The sequence below is a fragment of the Eupeodes corollae genome, chromosome 1 (assembly GCF_945859685.1).
Source record: "Eupeodes corollae chromosome 1, idEupCoro1.1, whole genome shotgun sequence".
Classification (NCBI taxonomy): Eukaryota; Metazoa; Arthropoda; class Insecta; order Diptera; family Syrphidae; genus Eupeodes; species Eupeodes corollae.
Genome location: NC_079147.1, coordinates 295,720,702 through 295,735,859, shown reverse-complemented (window position 1 = coordinate 295,735,859; position 15,158 = coordinate 295,720,702). Strand labels below are relative to the sequence as shown.

General features: G+C 31.5%; 1 protein-coding gene across 3 annotated transcripts in view; it reads left to right on the top strand.

The window, feature by feature from the left end:
- The window catches only part of LOC129940853 (cyclic AMP response element-binding protein A), a 124,974-nt gene that overhangs the window by 66,123 nt on the left and 43,693 nt on the right, over positions 1-15,158 (top strand). The window contains exons 1-2 of one of the 3 annotated variants that reach the window (XM_056049358.1): positions 10,287-10,355; positions 10,424-10,548. The exons of 1 other annotated variant lie outside the window; for it this stretch is intronic. In XM_056049358.1, the coding sequence (XP_055905333.1) occupies positions 10,519-10,548 (30 nt within the window). In that variant the 5' untranslated portion in view covers positions 10,287-10,355; positions 10,424-10,518. Of the gene's footprint in view, positions 1-10,286; positions 10,549-15,158 lie in introns of those variants that run through there. One more of the 3 variants, XM_056049357.1, reaches the window with a different exon arrangement.

The window sequence follows — 15,158 nt, the reverse complement described above, 5'->3', positions numbered from 1 at the left end:
GATATACAAAATTCATAGCCACCGGAAAGAACCTTTTACAGGAGGTGGTTTCGTTGTAACGGGTTATCCATTTTTCGGTTTCAAAAGTATAGAGTTCTTCATAATTTTATAGGGTAATTCAACGGTCACAAATTTAACTTATTTTTCACATCATATATGGCATAAAGATCTCAACTTGATGCAGTTTATACGGCTTTCAGTAAGGCTTATGATTCAATGTAACTTCTAACACTATAAAAATATTTGGATTTTATTTAGAAAAGCTTCGTTAGTTATCTTAATATCTCACTGGTAGAACTGAATAAGTTCAGATAAATTACGTATGCTCTAAGGACATTTTAACCACGTCAAATATTCGCCAAGTAAGCCATTGTGATCCACTCCTCTTCATTCATTTTACTGATGATATTCTTTCAGTGATTAAATACTACGATTAATTCAGATGATCTCAAACGGTTTTTAAAAGTAAAAAGTTAAGAAGATTGTCAGAAAGTATAATAGATTTATCCAATTGGTGTCATGTCAATGGTCTTAAACTTAATATTAAAAAAATTCAATGTCATCTTTTTCTCAAGGAAAACTATTTGCTTATTTTTTTACTATACAATGAAATCTAAACATTTTAATAGAGTCTAGAGCGCTTTAGGTCCAGTGAAGGCCATATGAGTTTTGTCATGTTGGTAAATTGCACCACCTAGAGTTCACTATCACGAAAGCTGTTTCTTTTAGCAGAAGTTTACATTAGCTATCGGTTAACCTATCCTCCCCCTTTCAGATGAAAAAGCATGACGGCTCCATTTTTAGCGAGTTCATCGGCTCTACAATTTCCCGTGATTTCTCTGTGGCCCGGCACCCAACAGAGATGAAAGTTAAATTTCTGCGCCGTCTCCATTAGAGACGATCTACAATCGAGGGCCGTTTGAGATATGGTTGAGAAACCATCAATCAAGAAGATGTGGGTATCAGAAGTTTATATCACGTTTCCTCTTAGCCAGGAGAGAACCTCTTTGATCGCTAAAATTTCCGCTTGGAAGACGCTTTAATGATTAGGGAGGCGGAATGAGATGCTTAGATTAAACTTAAACTGAGTACACACCACTGCCAACTCCGTCATTTGTCTTGGATCCATCTGTATAAAAATGGATGCTTTTGTCATCCAGGAGTTTTTTGTCCTCTAATTCATCTCTGGATGGAATAGATACCTGGAAGTTTTTTCCAAATTGGAGTTTTGGAATAGTGTAGTCTGTGTACTTTGAACCAAAGAGGTTCAAAATGACGAAGTCCCCACATTGTTGTTCGTCCATTGAGATGAGGCGTTGAGTCTTATAGCTGTACTCGTTGCCACTTGTTTACTGAAGATGTCGAAGGGAGTCAGATGGAGGAGAGTGTCTAACGCTGCTGAGGGTGTGGTTCTCAATGCTTATGCAGAGACATGCAGTGCGTTGGACTCTGCTGAGTTTGTCGTAGTATGTGACTTAAGTATTGGTCGGATGACCGATGTGTATAGCCAATAGATTATGCGAGGTTGAAAACCCTATTTGCTTTCTATGGCCTTCTTGCAAAGGAAAAGAGCTACTGTAGCTTTTTTTACTCTTTCCTGAATATTAGATTTCCAACTTAATTTTTTGTCCAGTATCAGACCAAGATATTTGGCTTCATTGGTAAAAATTAGTGGTACAGCTTTTATTGAAGGACAATTACTGGGGTCTTGTATTTCCGTGTAAAAAGCTCGAGGTCTGTTTTTTGAGGGATATTAGAAGTTCGTTAACCATTATGTTGCACAGGAGAGGAGACAGAACACCACCTTGCGGTGTGCCTCTACAGACAGACCTTTTCGTACAAAAATCCCTTATCTTAGAGTTCATGATCCTGCTTTTTAGCATTAGATTAATCAACTCACAGAGTGGGTATTCGACGAATAGGGTCGTAATAGGAGAAGTGATAGCGGATATGTCAACGTTGTTGAAAGCGCCCTCAATATCCAGGAAGGCCAATATGGTATATTCCTTTTGCTCTAGGGAGTATTCGATAGGTCTTACCAGAGTGTTCAAGGCTGTTTCTACAGATTTCCCTTTGCAGTAAGCATGCTGAGACATCGATAGTCTTATATCAATGCTAATACGTAAAAATAGAATATAACGTGAAGTTACACTACCATAAAATTTGCACAGAATATAGTCCAAATTGGTCTTTTTGTGTGGCTTGTAACTCGTCTTTTTTTAAACCAAATTTTGTTCAAGTTATGGTCTCCAATTACTAGCCAAATTCCTTAACAATTTAATAGGTTCCTCCAACTATTATTATGACACTTTAAATAACAACTGAGTTTGACAGGTGTCAAAAATTCCAGTGCTACTAACTTGAAACCACGATTGCAAATTATTGGTCAAATTTAAAGACATTTTAATGAACTCTTCTGTGTTCAATTTAAAAGTGGCTAAATATGTATTATTTAAATTTGACAGTTTGATTTTTAATGACAATTTATTGGACGAAGTGACAGATGTTTTCTGTTAAATATGATGCTTTTATCATTTAAATTGCAATAAGATTTATTTAACTTCTTATTTCAAACTAATAACTAAATAACCTACAAAACTTCATATTTTCTCGTCATACGATCATTTTTTTACATCATCAAGCGGATAGTTCACGGTCATTATCACTGAATCTGTTGTTGTTTTTCTTTTGAATTCTTTGCAAAATAATCATCACTACCATATAACAAAAAGAAATTCACCGTTCCACCATATTTGTAAGTACAATCGAAAAAATACCACACTTTTATTACCATCAATTATCATTACAAAGGTAAACAAAAACCCCAAAGCGAACAATGGCCTCACGATCGCCACTCTATACAATCCCCACAATCACCTGTCATCCACCGCAACCAGTTGATGTCTCAAATTAACACTCAAATAATCAGTTAAACCATCAATTAAATGTTTTCAAAAATAAAAATATATCTCTCCATTGTGTTTCTTTTTGTATCTGCCAAAGGAAAACATTATGATTTGATCTGACTTCATATAAAATTGATCTGATTTCATATTTTAATCATTTATTTCCAGATAAAGTTTAGAATTTCGTTGAAATAAGCCAAAAACCCCGAATGTACTAAAATTTAGTACTAACTAATTTTATGCTGTTTATTTCTTCTGTTACTTCTTTTTTCTTTTGACATTCGTGTGTCTTATGATATTCTCCACATGGTGTCTGAATGTCATTGACATCTCACACCTTATTAAATATTTTTCACCAAACTTTGTCATGAGCATTGACTGAGATTGAAGTTTTTTCCTTCTGACAAAAATAAAAACCAAAAATTCATCAAAAAAAGAAATAAATATTTTAACGTCTGGCCCATTACAATTCATTTAAAATTTTACACAAAATTTAATTATGAAAACATCATAAAAATAACAATTACGTTACATTTATGTACAAAATTTAGGTACTTTTATTTTGGCACTGTCTGAAAATACAATATACTCGTATGTATACAAAATGTAAAAACCCTCTGGAAAAATAATTAACAAACATCATTAAAAACAAGTATTTTTAAATTTATAGCAAAAAATATTTATTTGTTTAGTTTAAACATTAATCTTTGTCCAAGGTGGCAACAGGGCTGTCTACTCATAAAGTTGCGACTTTCACATACAGTTTTGAATCTTATGTATGGTGATTGGTAGTTGACTTATGACACGTCTAGAATAAATGAGCAATACATTTTGCAATAAAACTTGATTTTATTATACATTTATTATTCTCATTTCATTAAAAAATGATCTTAAGTGTTTGGTTTTAAATTACAATACAATTATATTAAGTTGTATGTAAATATTAAATATTCAACAAAAATTTTGACAGAACTAAAATATCACATACAAAAAACAGGGTGTTCCATTTAACTGCAACTAAGTCGCTTTTAAATTTAACTTTAATTCAAAACTTGGAGAAGATATTTTTGAATTTAAGTTAAATTTTTTCAATATATTTTAAAAACTTGACAGATTAGTTACAAAACGAAAACTTACTTTCAAACCGTTTTAACTTTTTTTGTAAACCGTTCAGACATCATAAGGAACTTAATTTGCAGTCAACTTCATTCTTTGAACTTGAACTTCGACCAAAGCAACTAGTTAGTTTTTCAAGTGTCATGAATATCAAATTCAAAACTTTACTTCACAAACCTCTACTTTAAATTCATAGTACAAAAACTACCAAAAACATTATGGCTGAATCACAAACACGCTTTAGCTTCGGCTTCACCTGACGTTTACGAGTTCAGCCATATTAATTCATTGCATGGTATCACAATGGAGCTTCGATCTCACGTTTCGTTTGACAATCGTAAGGCAAAAGAACGTAATGTGAGTCCAAACGGAAGCTCTAATTCAATTATCTGAACATTTGCTATGTCTGACAGCTCAACAGCTGTAAAAAAATGTCAACAAACAAAATATTTGCTTTTTGGAGGGATAAAATAATAGGAATGTCATTGAAAGCAACGTCGAAGCAGGCCCACCATAAAGCAGACGAAGCTGAAGCTGATGCGTGTTCGTGATTCGTTGACAACTATCTCAATACAGCTACCCAACCCGTTCAACAAGGTAAAAATCCACCTATCCAAGATACCCTATCCAACACGAGATTGAACTCTCGCAATAAATCATAGCCCAACAAAGTTAAGCTTTCAGTTGAATGAAAAGTCATAACAAACTGTTTTTTTGACAGAAGTAGACTTGACTTGATAGTAAGGGAGATTTTTCTTGACTTACTTTCCAGTCAACCTTCCAATTAAGTTGTCTTAATTGGAAGGCAAATTTTTGGCAGCTGTCTAATCAGATACTAGAAACTTGAATTACTTTCAAGTCCCTTATGTTGTCTGAACCTGCGTATTCCATTTATTTTTCTATGACATTTCATTTTAGAGTTGCATTTTATTTGACATTTCATTTATTTGGCATTGTCAGGTTAAAATTATATACATATGAATATAGAATTGCCAGACGGGCATTTCTTACTTTCAAATTTGTTAAGGTGGCGTGTGGATCGCTAAGGTGGCGTATAAATCGCTAAGGTAGCGCTTGGATCGCTACGTTCAGTATTTATTAAGGATTTAGGTGGGACAAGTGAAATTTAAAAACTTATGATGATTTTTCGGAAATTTTATAAAATACTTCAAATATTTCAATTGATTATTGAAGACAGGGATTATAGATGTGGAAAACCATTATGAATTTTACTGGAAAAAAATTACTTCATGAATTTAGATAGCTTCAAAAATTGATACTCCAGAAAGTTGGAGAGATTGAATCATTTTGGATTCAAATTAAAATTAAGGTCTCCAAACCCCATATAAATATTACAACTTAGTTGCCAGGAACAAGACATTGTCGACCAGTGTCGTTTTTGAAGTAAACTTCCACAATTTTGAAAATATTTCATGATAAATTACCGAACCGAATTTTAACTGTCAAAACTTTGACAGCGGACATCGAATCTTCAGATGTAATCTATTTCTTAAGCTTCAAACTTCTGTCAAAAAGCTTTTTATTTAATAATTCGTCATTTCTCTTTACTTCCTTCAAACTTAAGTTCAGTTCAGTTTAACCAAATTCCTTTTCCTTTGCTAAATTCAAACCTGATAACTGACTTAATATACCAACAGAGATTGCAAGCATTTGATAAAAGTATTCAAATTCTTTGAATTGCGCTATTAAAATATGATAAAAATCTTAAATACTACAATTACCAATTCCTCCTTTAAAAAACAGAAACAAAAATGGCAAAGGTTATTAACCTTTTTTGCAGTAGCTAGTCCATATCATTCCAAACCTTTTTTGTCTAAGACGCACAACCTCAGGTAGGTAGGTAGGTAAGGTACCTACCGAAAAATGTTTTGTATACGCCAAAATAAAACACACAGGTGAGTTGAATAACCTCTTTCATATCGTCTATGAACCACAAAACTCATCAACAGGTTCGAATAATATAAAAAAAGTATAAATATATATTTTTTTGTATTTTTGGAGGGAACCCAATCTTTCACACAAAAGACCTACTAAAAGAACTTCACAATCTTCTTTTATACACACAAAAAATAAAAACGAACAAACCTAGGTTGAGTTGAGAGATCCTCAAACTCAAGTCAAGTAATCGTGCCAGGGGTCTTTAATTAGAAACAAAGAATTGATAACAACTGAAATCAAAAAAAAAAAAGGAAAACGAAAGACCGGCATTTTTGGTGCCCATTTGTCGTCTCCTCCGGGTTCTGACTCTGATGGTGCTTCATGTGTGTCTTGTCTTTTCATGGATTTATTTAAAAGGGGTTTGTGTAAATTACTCGTTAATAGTCGAGGTTTCAAGATATAAGAATACCACAGGTAAAGTACCCGCCACCATCACGGGCACCGGTGGTGTGGTGTCGACTTCAAATACTATAAACATGTCTACCTAAGAGAACCTCAGTACCTTACCTACCTATCTACCTAGAGAAAAGATAGGAACCACCTGAAGAAAGTTAGAGCCATCAAGAGTGTTTGACTAGACCCTTTTATTGGTGTTGTTGTTGTTGTTGATCACGTCTCCTCTTCGAGACCAATAATCGAATTTTTTTTGTTGAAATTTATTGATTTTGGATAATAGGACAAAAATAATCGACTCAATTCGTTTAAATGATGGGAACTGGTTTTTCTACATTTTTATTTCTATTTATGTTTATTTTTATTTACTTTTTTTTCTATATCTATAGAAAAAGGTCAAAAGATCTTATATCTTTAAAACCTTAATCCGAAAATGTAGAACACAAATACATAATTATAATAAATGATTTTGTTGTAAATTATGACAAACTTGTTGACATTTTAAAAGATAAAAATCGATTTCGAAAAAGGTAACACTCACTGTCAAAAATCTACTACCTTTTTACTAAATTTCAGTGATATACAGATTCAAACTATAAACAAATGCTTGATGATTTTGACATTTGTTCATATGTTTACAAATTACTGTAATTTTGTGACTTTTTGTGATGGATTTTTAAATGGCAGTTCTTGTTATAAGGACAGTTAATTTGATACCTAACAAATGATTGGAGGAATCGGAGTCATATTACCCCTGTCACATACTTGAAATTTGTTCTATTCAGCGATTGTAACAGGAACGCTCAGACTTTTCCTCCGAGCTTGTAATTAACGGGTTAAACACTAAAAAAGTCGTCCCCTTAACGAATAAAGTAATACGACTTTGAAGTTCTGAACGTACTGTACAGAAAATGAAACACAATTTGACAGTTTGGAAACTAGGACGCTTCACCTGCCACGAGAGAAATGTCAGAAAATGTATTTTAAATTTTTGTACTGTTAATGAATTGAATTGAATACTTACTCGTAATGTTTTATCTTATTTTATTTTTTATGTCAATTTAAAGACGTCTTAAAAGTGACAGTTCATAAAACAAAACAAAGCAAACAAGTCTAAATAAGGAAAATAGACATTTTAATTTGAAACGTCAAAGACTGAGAAGACGATTTATTAAAATACTAACAGTGAAAGAGTAGCCGCTTTGTGATATTAATTTTAGTAAAATTTAAAATGACAATAGTTTTAAAAATGGCAATGACATAAATAGCTTTAGAATTGACTATGTCATTGAAAGTAATGCGCTCGGGTCTTTAAATCTGTAATCAATGTGATTTATCACAACTTTCTTTCTTCTTGTTTAAAAGAAGAAATTATAATATTTTACTCAAAATTGGAAACTATTGGCATCACTGTTTTTGAATGACAGCATAATTGACAGCTACCGCATTATTTGTTTGCACAGTTTACAGATTTTCAAGTGGGTTTGAGTCTTTTCAAATACAGGATCCGGCAAAAAAACCTACCGTATTTTTAGACGTTTATATTTAAAGCTATTTATAGATAAAATAGTATTCCGGGTATAGATAGATAGAGGTCTACGTCCCGGTTTTAGTAATCATAATGGCGTGGCCCTTATGTGACAGTTTGGTGTGCTGTTGCTGAATTTGGTGTGTCAGGTCCGTATTTTTTCGAAGAAAATGGGCAAAAAGTTAGGTTAATTTGGATCGCTACTGTCAAATGACTTTCCTCCAACTAAACTTAAATCAGTTTACTAGGAACCACAAAGAAGTCTGGTTCCAATTTAATAAATTCTTCTCTTAAATCGTTTATTTTTGTCATTGACATTTAAAATATGGGAGATCTTTTTTCCGGACCCTGTACTTTGTGATAAGGATTTTTTTGACGTTAAGAGAAAGCAAACTTCAATCTTACCGAATTTTAATATAACTCAAACATTTGTGTTTCTAAAAAAGATTAAAACGCTTGGAATAACTATGGATGTATTTTATTGTTGTACAGTCATTTTTTTTCGAAGCAGCCTTTTGTATTTCCTGTCAAACAGTTCTGACCAAATATACGCAATACCATCAAAAAGCTCAATTTTGAACGTACTATAAAGTAAAGAGTATCTTTTTCGAACCACACATCAAGAATGTGAAATCTATTGCTAAACACTGCTTTTTCCTCTTATTTTTATATCCAAAACTTTAAGACTTAATTTTTGACATTTCAACATTTAAAAGTTTAAGTACCCACTAAATAGCAAATACCACCAAACAGCTGCCCTAAAAGTTATTTTCATCATTTATGGTCCTTGAGATAAGATTTGTGCCACTTGCTCCAAAAAAGCACTTTTTATAAGTTCATTACATTTAAAAACATTTTTTCGATGGAATTTGAAGGAATTGTTGAACTTTTAGAACTGCGAAGTCGTCAAGGCACGTTTTCGATAACCTGGTTACCGAACTTTATTAGGTTGCAGTCCAATTCAAAATTTATCTTATCTTGTAAATCAACAAAAATTTGACATTCAAATTTATTGTAACAAAGAATTAACCTATTTATGATTAAAATTATCAATCATTATATCCCATTGTCCTTGACTTGTTCATCGGACTTCAAGGTTCATGGCTAATGAATCATACCAATACCTTTGAAATGTTGTTAAGTGTCTCAAGATCTAGGCAAAAAAGGTGCTTTAAACTAACTTTCTCACGTGAAAAACATGTTTTAGCTAGTTTAGTACAGTTTTAGTACACATTCAGAAAAAACGAAGAAAACACCATTCAAAATCAAGTATCATCTTTGAAAATAAAATCTTATGCAATTCTTCATCAGACGTCTAGAACACGCGATTTTTTCATATATATGTATTATTTGTGTTTAACATTTAAAAGTCAAGCCCGCAGACTTCGTTCATCTGCCCCCCGCCCATCCATCATCATTTATTACACGAAAACTTTGCGTGTTTCGCATTTAGATAACCTAACCACAATATCCTCCATGTCTCTCATCTATCTATCTTTCTGATGATGACTGCCACCGCCTCTAATATCACTCACATAAAATTTGCAGCTAAAATAGCAACAACAACAAAAACTGCTTACCGAGATTGAAGCCGGAAAATGCAGTCTCACACACCACACTTAGCCTGATGCATGCAGAAATGAGATTGTACATAAATAGTGTAGTTGCAGTGCAGTTGTACTGCTGCTGCTGCTGCTGCTGACGCTGAAGCTGATGCGATGTCTAGCAAACTTTGCTTTGTGGCTATGACGTTTTACGTCTTCGGAAAGAGATGGCGAAGGCTGACGGACTGCGACCGACGGACGACGACCGTCCCGAACGCGACGAGACAATTGTGCATCTGGGCTGGGGGTATGCGATTACCACACCGCCATCCAAGCCGCCGATGATTATGATGATGATGATGATGACGACTATGACGCTAACCAGCTTCGTCTTTATAATAGAAAAGTCTCTTGACTTCAGTCAATGTGACGCTAGCTATATGACGCTACCGCTGAGCTGGCTGGTTGGCTGCGATATCGGTGGAGCTTGGGCTGCTCATTTCAGAAAGCGGGTGTTTTTATTTGGGTTGATAGAACTTTAAATTTGCAACACCATTTTAACTGGCGGCCATTTTATCTCAGCTGTCAAATGCTTTATTTTTAGATTGCTTTGACATTTCAACATAAACGGAGCTAACCTTGGCTGTCACTTAAGATTACTTTTCAAATAAACTAAATTTAATATCAATTTAAAGAAACCATCTTTTGTTTTATTATATTTCAAAGTTATTTGTCCCTAAAAAAACACCCTTTACAAGAAAAGCAATTCGAGAGAAATCTCATCGCCAATTCATTCAGCGAGAAGAACATTTTATATATTTTAGTTTTTCTCTAGTTGAAGTTTTTAACACAGTTTGGCTTGGCTAGGTTTTGTGCTTAGATTCAGTCTAAGTATTTTGTATCTGCTAGGTAGGTCGTTTCAAATATCTTTCTATAGTATTTTCTTCATTCTCCGTCAAACTTTGTTGTTGTTTTAGTTGTTATTATGATGTTGCGCTGCTGTGTCGTTCATCGTCGTCGTCGGTCGCGTGTTTACAATTGCGTTCGTTCACATTAACAATATGTTTTGTTGATGATGATGATGATGAAAAGTGCACGCGGGGTAAGGAATTTTATTCACACATGTAACTCACTTTGACAAGGTTTTTCAATTTTTTTTTTGTTGCCATTTTTCTTTACATATACTCGAAGCAACAAACAAGGAGAACGAAAATGTATATAAACAAAACATATTGCTCATGTTCATCCCCAACCATCTTGACCAGGTATTAAAAATATGACGTGCGAAGAAGTCTTAGCAAATGGAGTCACCATCATATGCGATAGCATGTACTAAAAGTGGCCATATTTATGAATAATGTCTACCATATTCATCAACATCGTATTATGAGTTATTTTGTATGTTTTCTTTTATATGACTTTTGGATTGTGGGGATAGAAACAATAAAATTCATTGATTGAAGGCTATTTTTGGGTTTGTTTTGAGTTTTTGACACAGAAATTGACTGTTTAATAATATGAGTAATTAAATACCGTTATACAAATTATTATTCATCGAAGAGGTGGGTTTACATGACGGTGAACATTGTTATTGTTGGTTTAGTACTTTTGTACTAAAACTTAAATTGTTTTTAGTTTTTAAGAAAATTGACAGACATTATTAAGAAGTTGGTGTTTTATTCCATTTTTTAGTACAAAACACTCAACATTCTTTTCAACAATCTACAAAGAAAGCATTTTAATAAGTGTAAGTTAGAATAAACACAATTTCTTTCATAAAATAAATTTTGCTATTAAACATTTAATATTTCAAAAATATTGAAACAACAGAAGTACAGAAGATGTTGACTTTTTCTAGTTTAAGATTCTTTTCTGCAACCTACAAAGAAAGCATTTAAAATTCAGTGTGGAGTTGTGAATTCGAAATACAATTGAATTGTGTTTCACAGAAAAATGCTTAATCGAATCAACCTGAAAATGGGTTTCACGCAGCTTTGCATATATATTAGCATGCGTCGATAGAAAACTTTATCACCTTAATACACATCTAGATTCCAAAGGTGGCTTCACCTGATTTAGACAGAATTTCTAAATCTTCATCTTTATAGCAGCTTGGACTAAATTTGTGTACTAAATTTCAAAAATATACTATTTAAAAATCGCAATGTAATGAAAATGTTCTAATTCAACAACAAAAAAAGTAACATATCTTATCAATGAATTTAGATTAACCTTTCGGGATTCGTGCTCCCTTTTTTAAGATTTTTATCAGATATATAGTAATAAAAGAACTCTTAGTACTCACTTTATTTCTTTATAAATTATCAATGTATTTTTTTAAACTTCATTCTTAAGAAGCTTATTTCGAAAATAATTGTATCTCTTCAAAATGTCTACTTGTTTTATTTTAATAATTAAACTTTTTCATTTTATGAATACACCTCTAATCTTAAATTATTAACTTGTTTACCGTATTATCAGCTCTTTGATTTTTTATTATTATCTCTCTGTCTAAGTAGTCTCTAATGGTTTCTTTTAAAAATCTACGTTTATTTCTAATCACTAAATTTTCAAGGTTGTCGCTCATATCATTTTAAGCTTTATTATAAAAAGCTATTGAAGATAAAGTTTTAATTCGAGACTTTGATTTTTATTTTACTTGTATGGGTGTGGCAATAGAGAATATGTTTATTTAAAATAATTAATGACAATTTTAGTACTAAAAATATTAATAGTCAGAATTTTGAAAGTTGATTAAACATCTATCTTCAAATGAAAACAATACAAAAACGTCGTCATATGTTAGTGAATTTTTAGTACACAGTTTCAGGCAAATTCTATTGTATTTCATTCAAATTGTATCATATTTAAAAACATGGCTGCTCATAAAATAAAATTAATTAATTTGTGCTTAACATATTTGAAAACCTCTCTTGTCTCAAAAATGTGCAAGAAAGTTTTTATTTCGCAAAAATGCTTGCAATAACCGTCTTAAGATCTTAAAAAAAAGTCTTCAGCTAAGGAAATATGAAACTGTTAAGGCAATTACAAGCTTCTTTTTGTTGTTCCTTAATGAATCTTTGCAAATAGCGTTATATTTCATCATTACTTATACGATTTTCTAAAAAAAAAAAAACAAATATTTGTATTAGCTACGATTATTATAACTTTAGTACAAATGTACTAAACCAGTCTTATTTCTATGTTTCAAGTGATTTTTTTAAACAAAAACTAACATTCAGAATATTTATTCAAACCTTATTTATTTTTTAATACGCAAACCGAGAAAAAATAAAAGATTTAGGCAAAACAAAGATGCATTCTCATGCCTACGTTTAGTCGTAGCATTTTTTAGTTCACATTTGTATGTACTTGATTCGTGAAATCCTTTCTTGAACAATTGTTGGAAAAAAAAACATACACATAAAATATTCATGAAGGTTGAAGCTGTTCATGACATTAGTGCAAATGTGCTTAATTTTTGTTGCGTCTATGTTTCAAGCTATTCTTTAGTACAAAACTGACAATTCGTATAGTTATTGAAAGATGAATTATTTAAATGAATAAATCGTGACTAAATGACAGAATTAAATAATAAAAGGTGTATTCTTGATCCTATCCTACCTTAAGTCTCATCATTTTTTAGTACACTGTTTTAAAGAATAATTCATTACATAATTTCGTAAAGGTTTTTAGTACACTGGATTTAAAGAATTATTTATTTATATTGCCTGCGTATATCAATATTTTAGTACAAGTGTACTAAAATAGTGTTAATTCTATATTTCCAGTCATTCTAAGACAAAACCTGACATCGAGAAACGTTATTGAACGATTAATTATTTAAATGAACAAGAAATGACTAAATGACAGAAATCAAAAGAGGTGTACTTGTACCAACCTTAAGTGGAAGTAGGTAATCAAAATACAACTTTAAAAAGAAATAAAACAGAATCCGGATACAATTTACAAACTTAATCTCTACTTCACTCCCTCATATTTATCCAAGAGTCCACACCCTAATATTCTTAAGAAAGAATGAACAAAAACAACAACAGACAGACAGACAGAAAGATATAAAATATTATACCCATTTGTTAGCTCACGTGCCTCAGATGTGTTGTAATTGCAACTTTATATTTCTTATTTTTTTATATTTACACTGGCGAGATAGAGAGGTTACTCGTGTGTCCACTTTAATTCAATTTAATTTGACTAGTTTCTATTGCAAAAGTAGAGAGAGAGAATTAATTCTGTTAGTTTAAGATACTTTTTTGTATTTGATGAGATACAATTTGATATTACTCATCAACAATACAAGTTTATCTATTCACTAGTATTGAAATGAGTTGAAATCAAATTTTTAAATGTCAAATCTGCATCAGGATGACACATTATAAATTTGAACATAATCCGGTACTTAATCTGTGTCAGAATTTAAAAAAGACTTAATCACATGAAATCTTAAACTTGATCTATAAACAGTTGTACTGTATATAAATTTCGGGTAGTACTAAAAAATTCTGGAAAACCCGTTTCCTTAAAAAAAAAGAAAGGAACTGTAGTTGAATTTGAAATGATTTTTATGGAATTTTATTTGAATTTGTGGTTTAACCTGCTCATTAATAAATTCGCTAGGTCTTAATAATTTGATATCAACGAGTCTATAAGAAAACACTTCTGAAGTGCGTCCAACTATAACAAATTGTGAGGTTTTTTTTCTAATTGAAATTCCAACTTTGATAAGATTACAAACTAAACAGGAAACCAATATCCAGACAAAAACATAGCTTTTAATATTATATTACAAAATTTATGAATGAATTTATACAAATGTATAGTTTGTATTTATTTCAATCGCACTTTTAACTATCAACTTATTTATTTTTGTTTGTGTTTCTGTCACTTCGTATGTGAAATTTTTATTTATCAGCCGGCACTGGTATAAATAGATAAAAGTAAAAATTTTAAAATAATTTGTATCTAGACAACCAAAGCAATTCAAGCTGAACGGACAGTTCTTTTTTATTATTTCTATTTTGTTCTTGATTTTAATAAGTGTCTCTTTAGATAAAATATTTAATTTGTTTCGAAATTTTATTTATTTTCGCAGTGATTGATAGAATAATCGTGATGATGATGTAATTGGTTTGTTCCTGTCACATTACTCACACAATACGTTTGATTGAAAAGGTTTAATGAAAGTTGAGTGTCTTGAGAAGATTTTTACGGTTTTGTTGAAGCAACATGTTGCAGATGCATTAAATTGTTATGACTTACATAAAAGAAGTTAATATCATGAGTATACTCTTATTCTATTGATAAATACAAATGTTAAACATAAACATATAAAGTTTAAACTAAAAATAAACTATGACATTATTATTATTTAGTACATTGTACTAAAACGGTAATTTGAGTTTAAAAAAAGTCATGAAAACGACAGTCTTGTCTTGTTTAGGTAAATAGAATATCACATAATCTTAAATAAGGTTTTGTTAGGAGCTTAACATGGTAATTATTATTATTTAGTACATCGTACTAAAAAGGTTATTTGAGGTGAGAATGCTCATGAAAAAGTCAGTCTCTTGTCTGTTTTAGGTAAATATAAGAGCATGAAATGTTAAACAATCTTTTTTTGAGCGCTTTCCAATATAAGTACCATCTCTGAAGTCATGCTCTAGAAGCTTACTCAAACCTCTTGGACAGTAT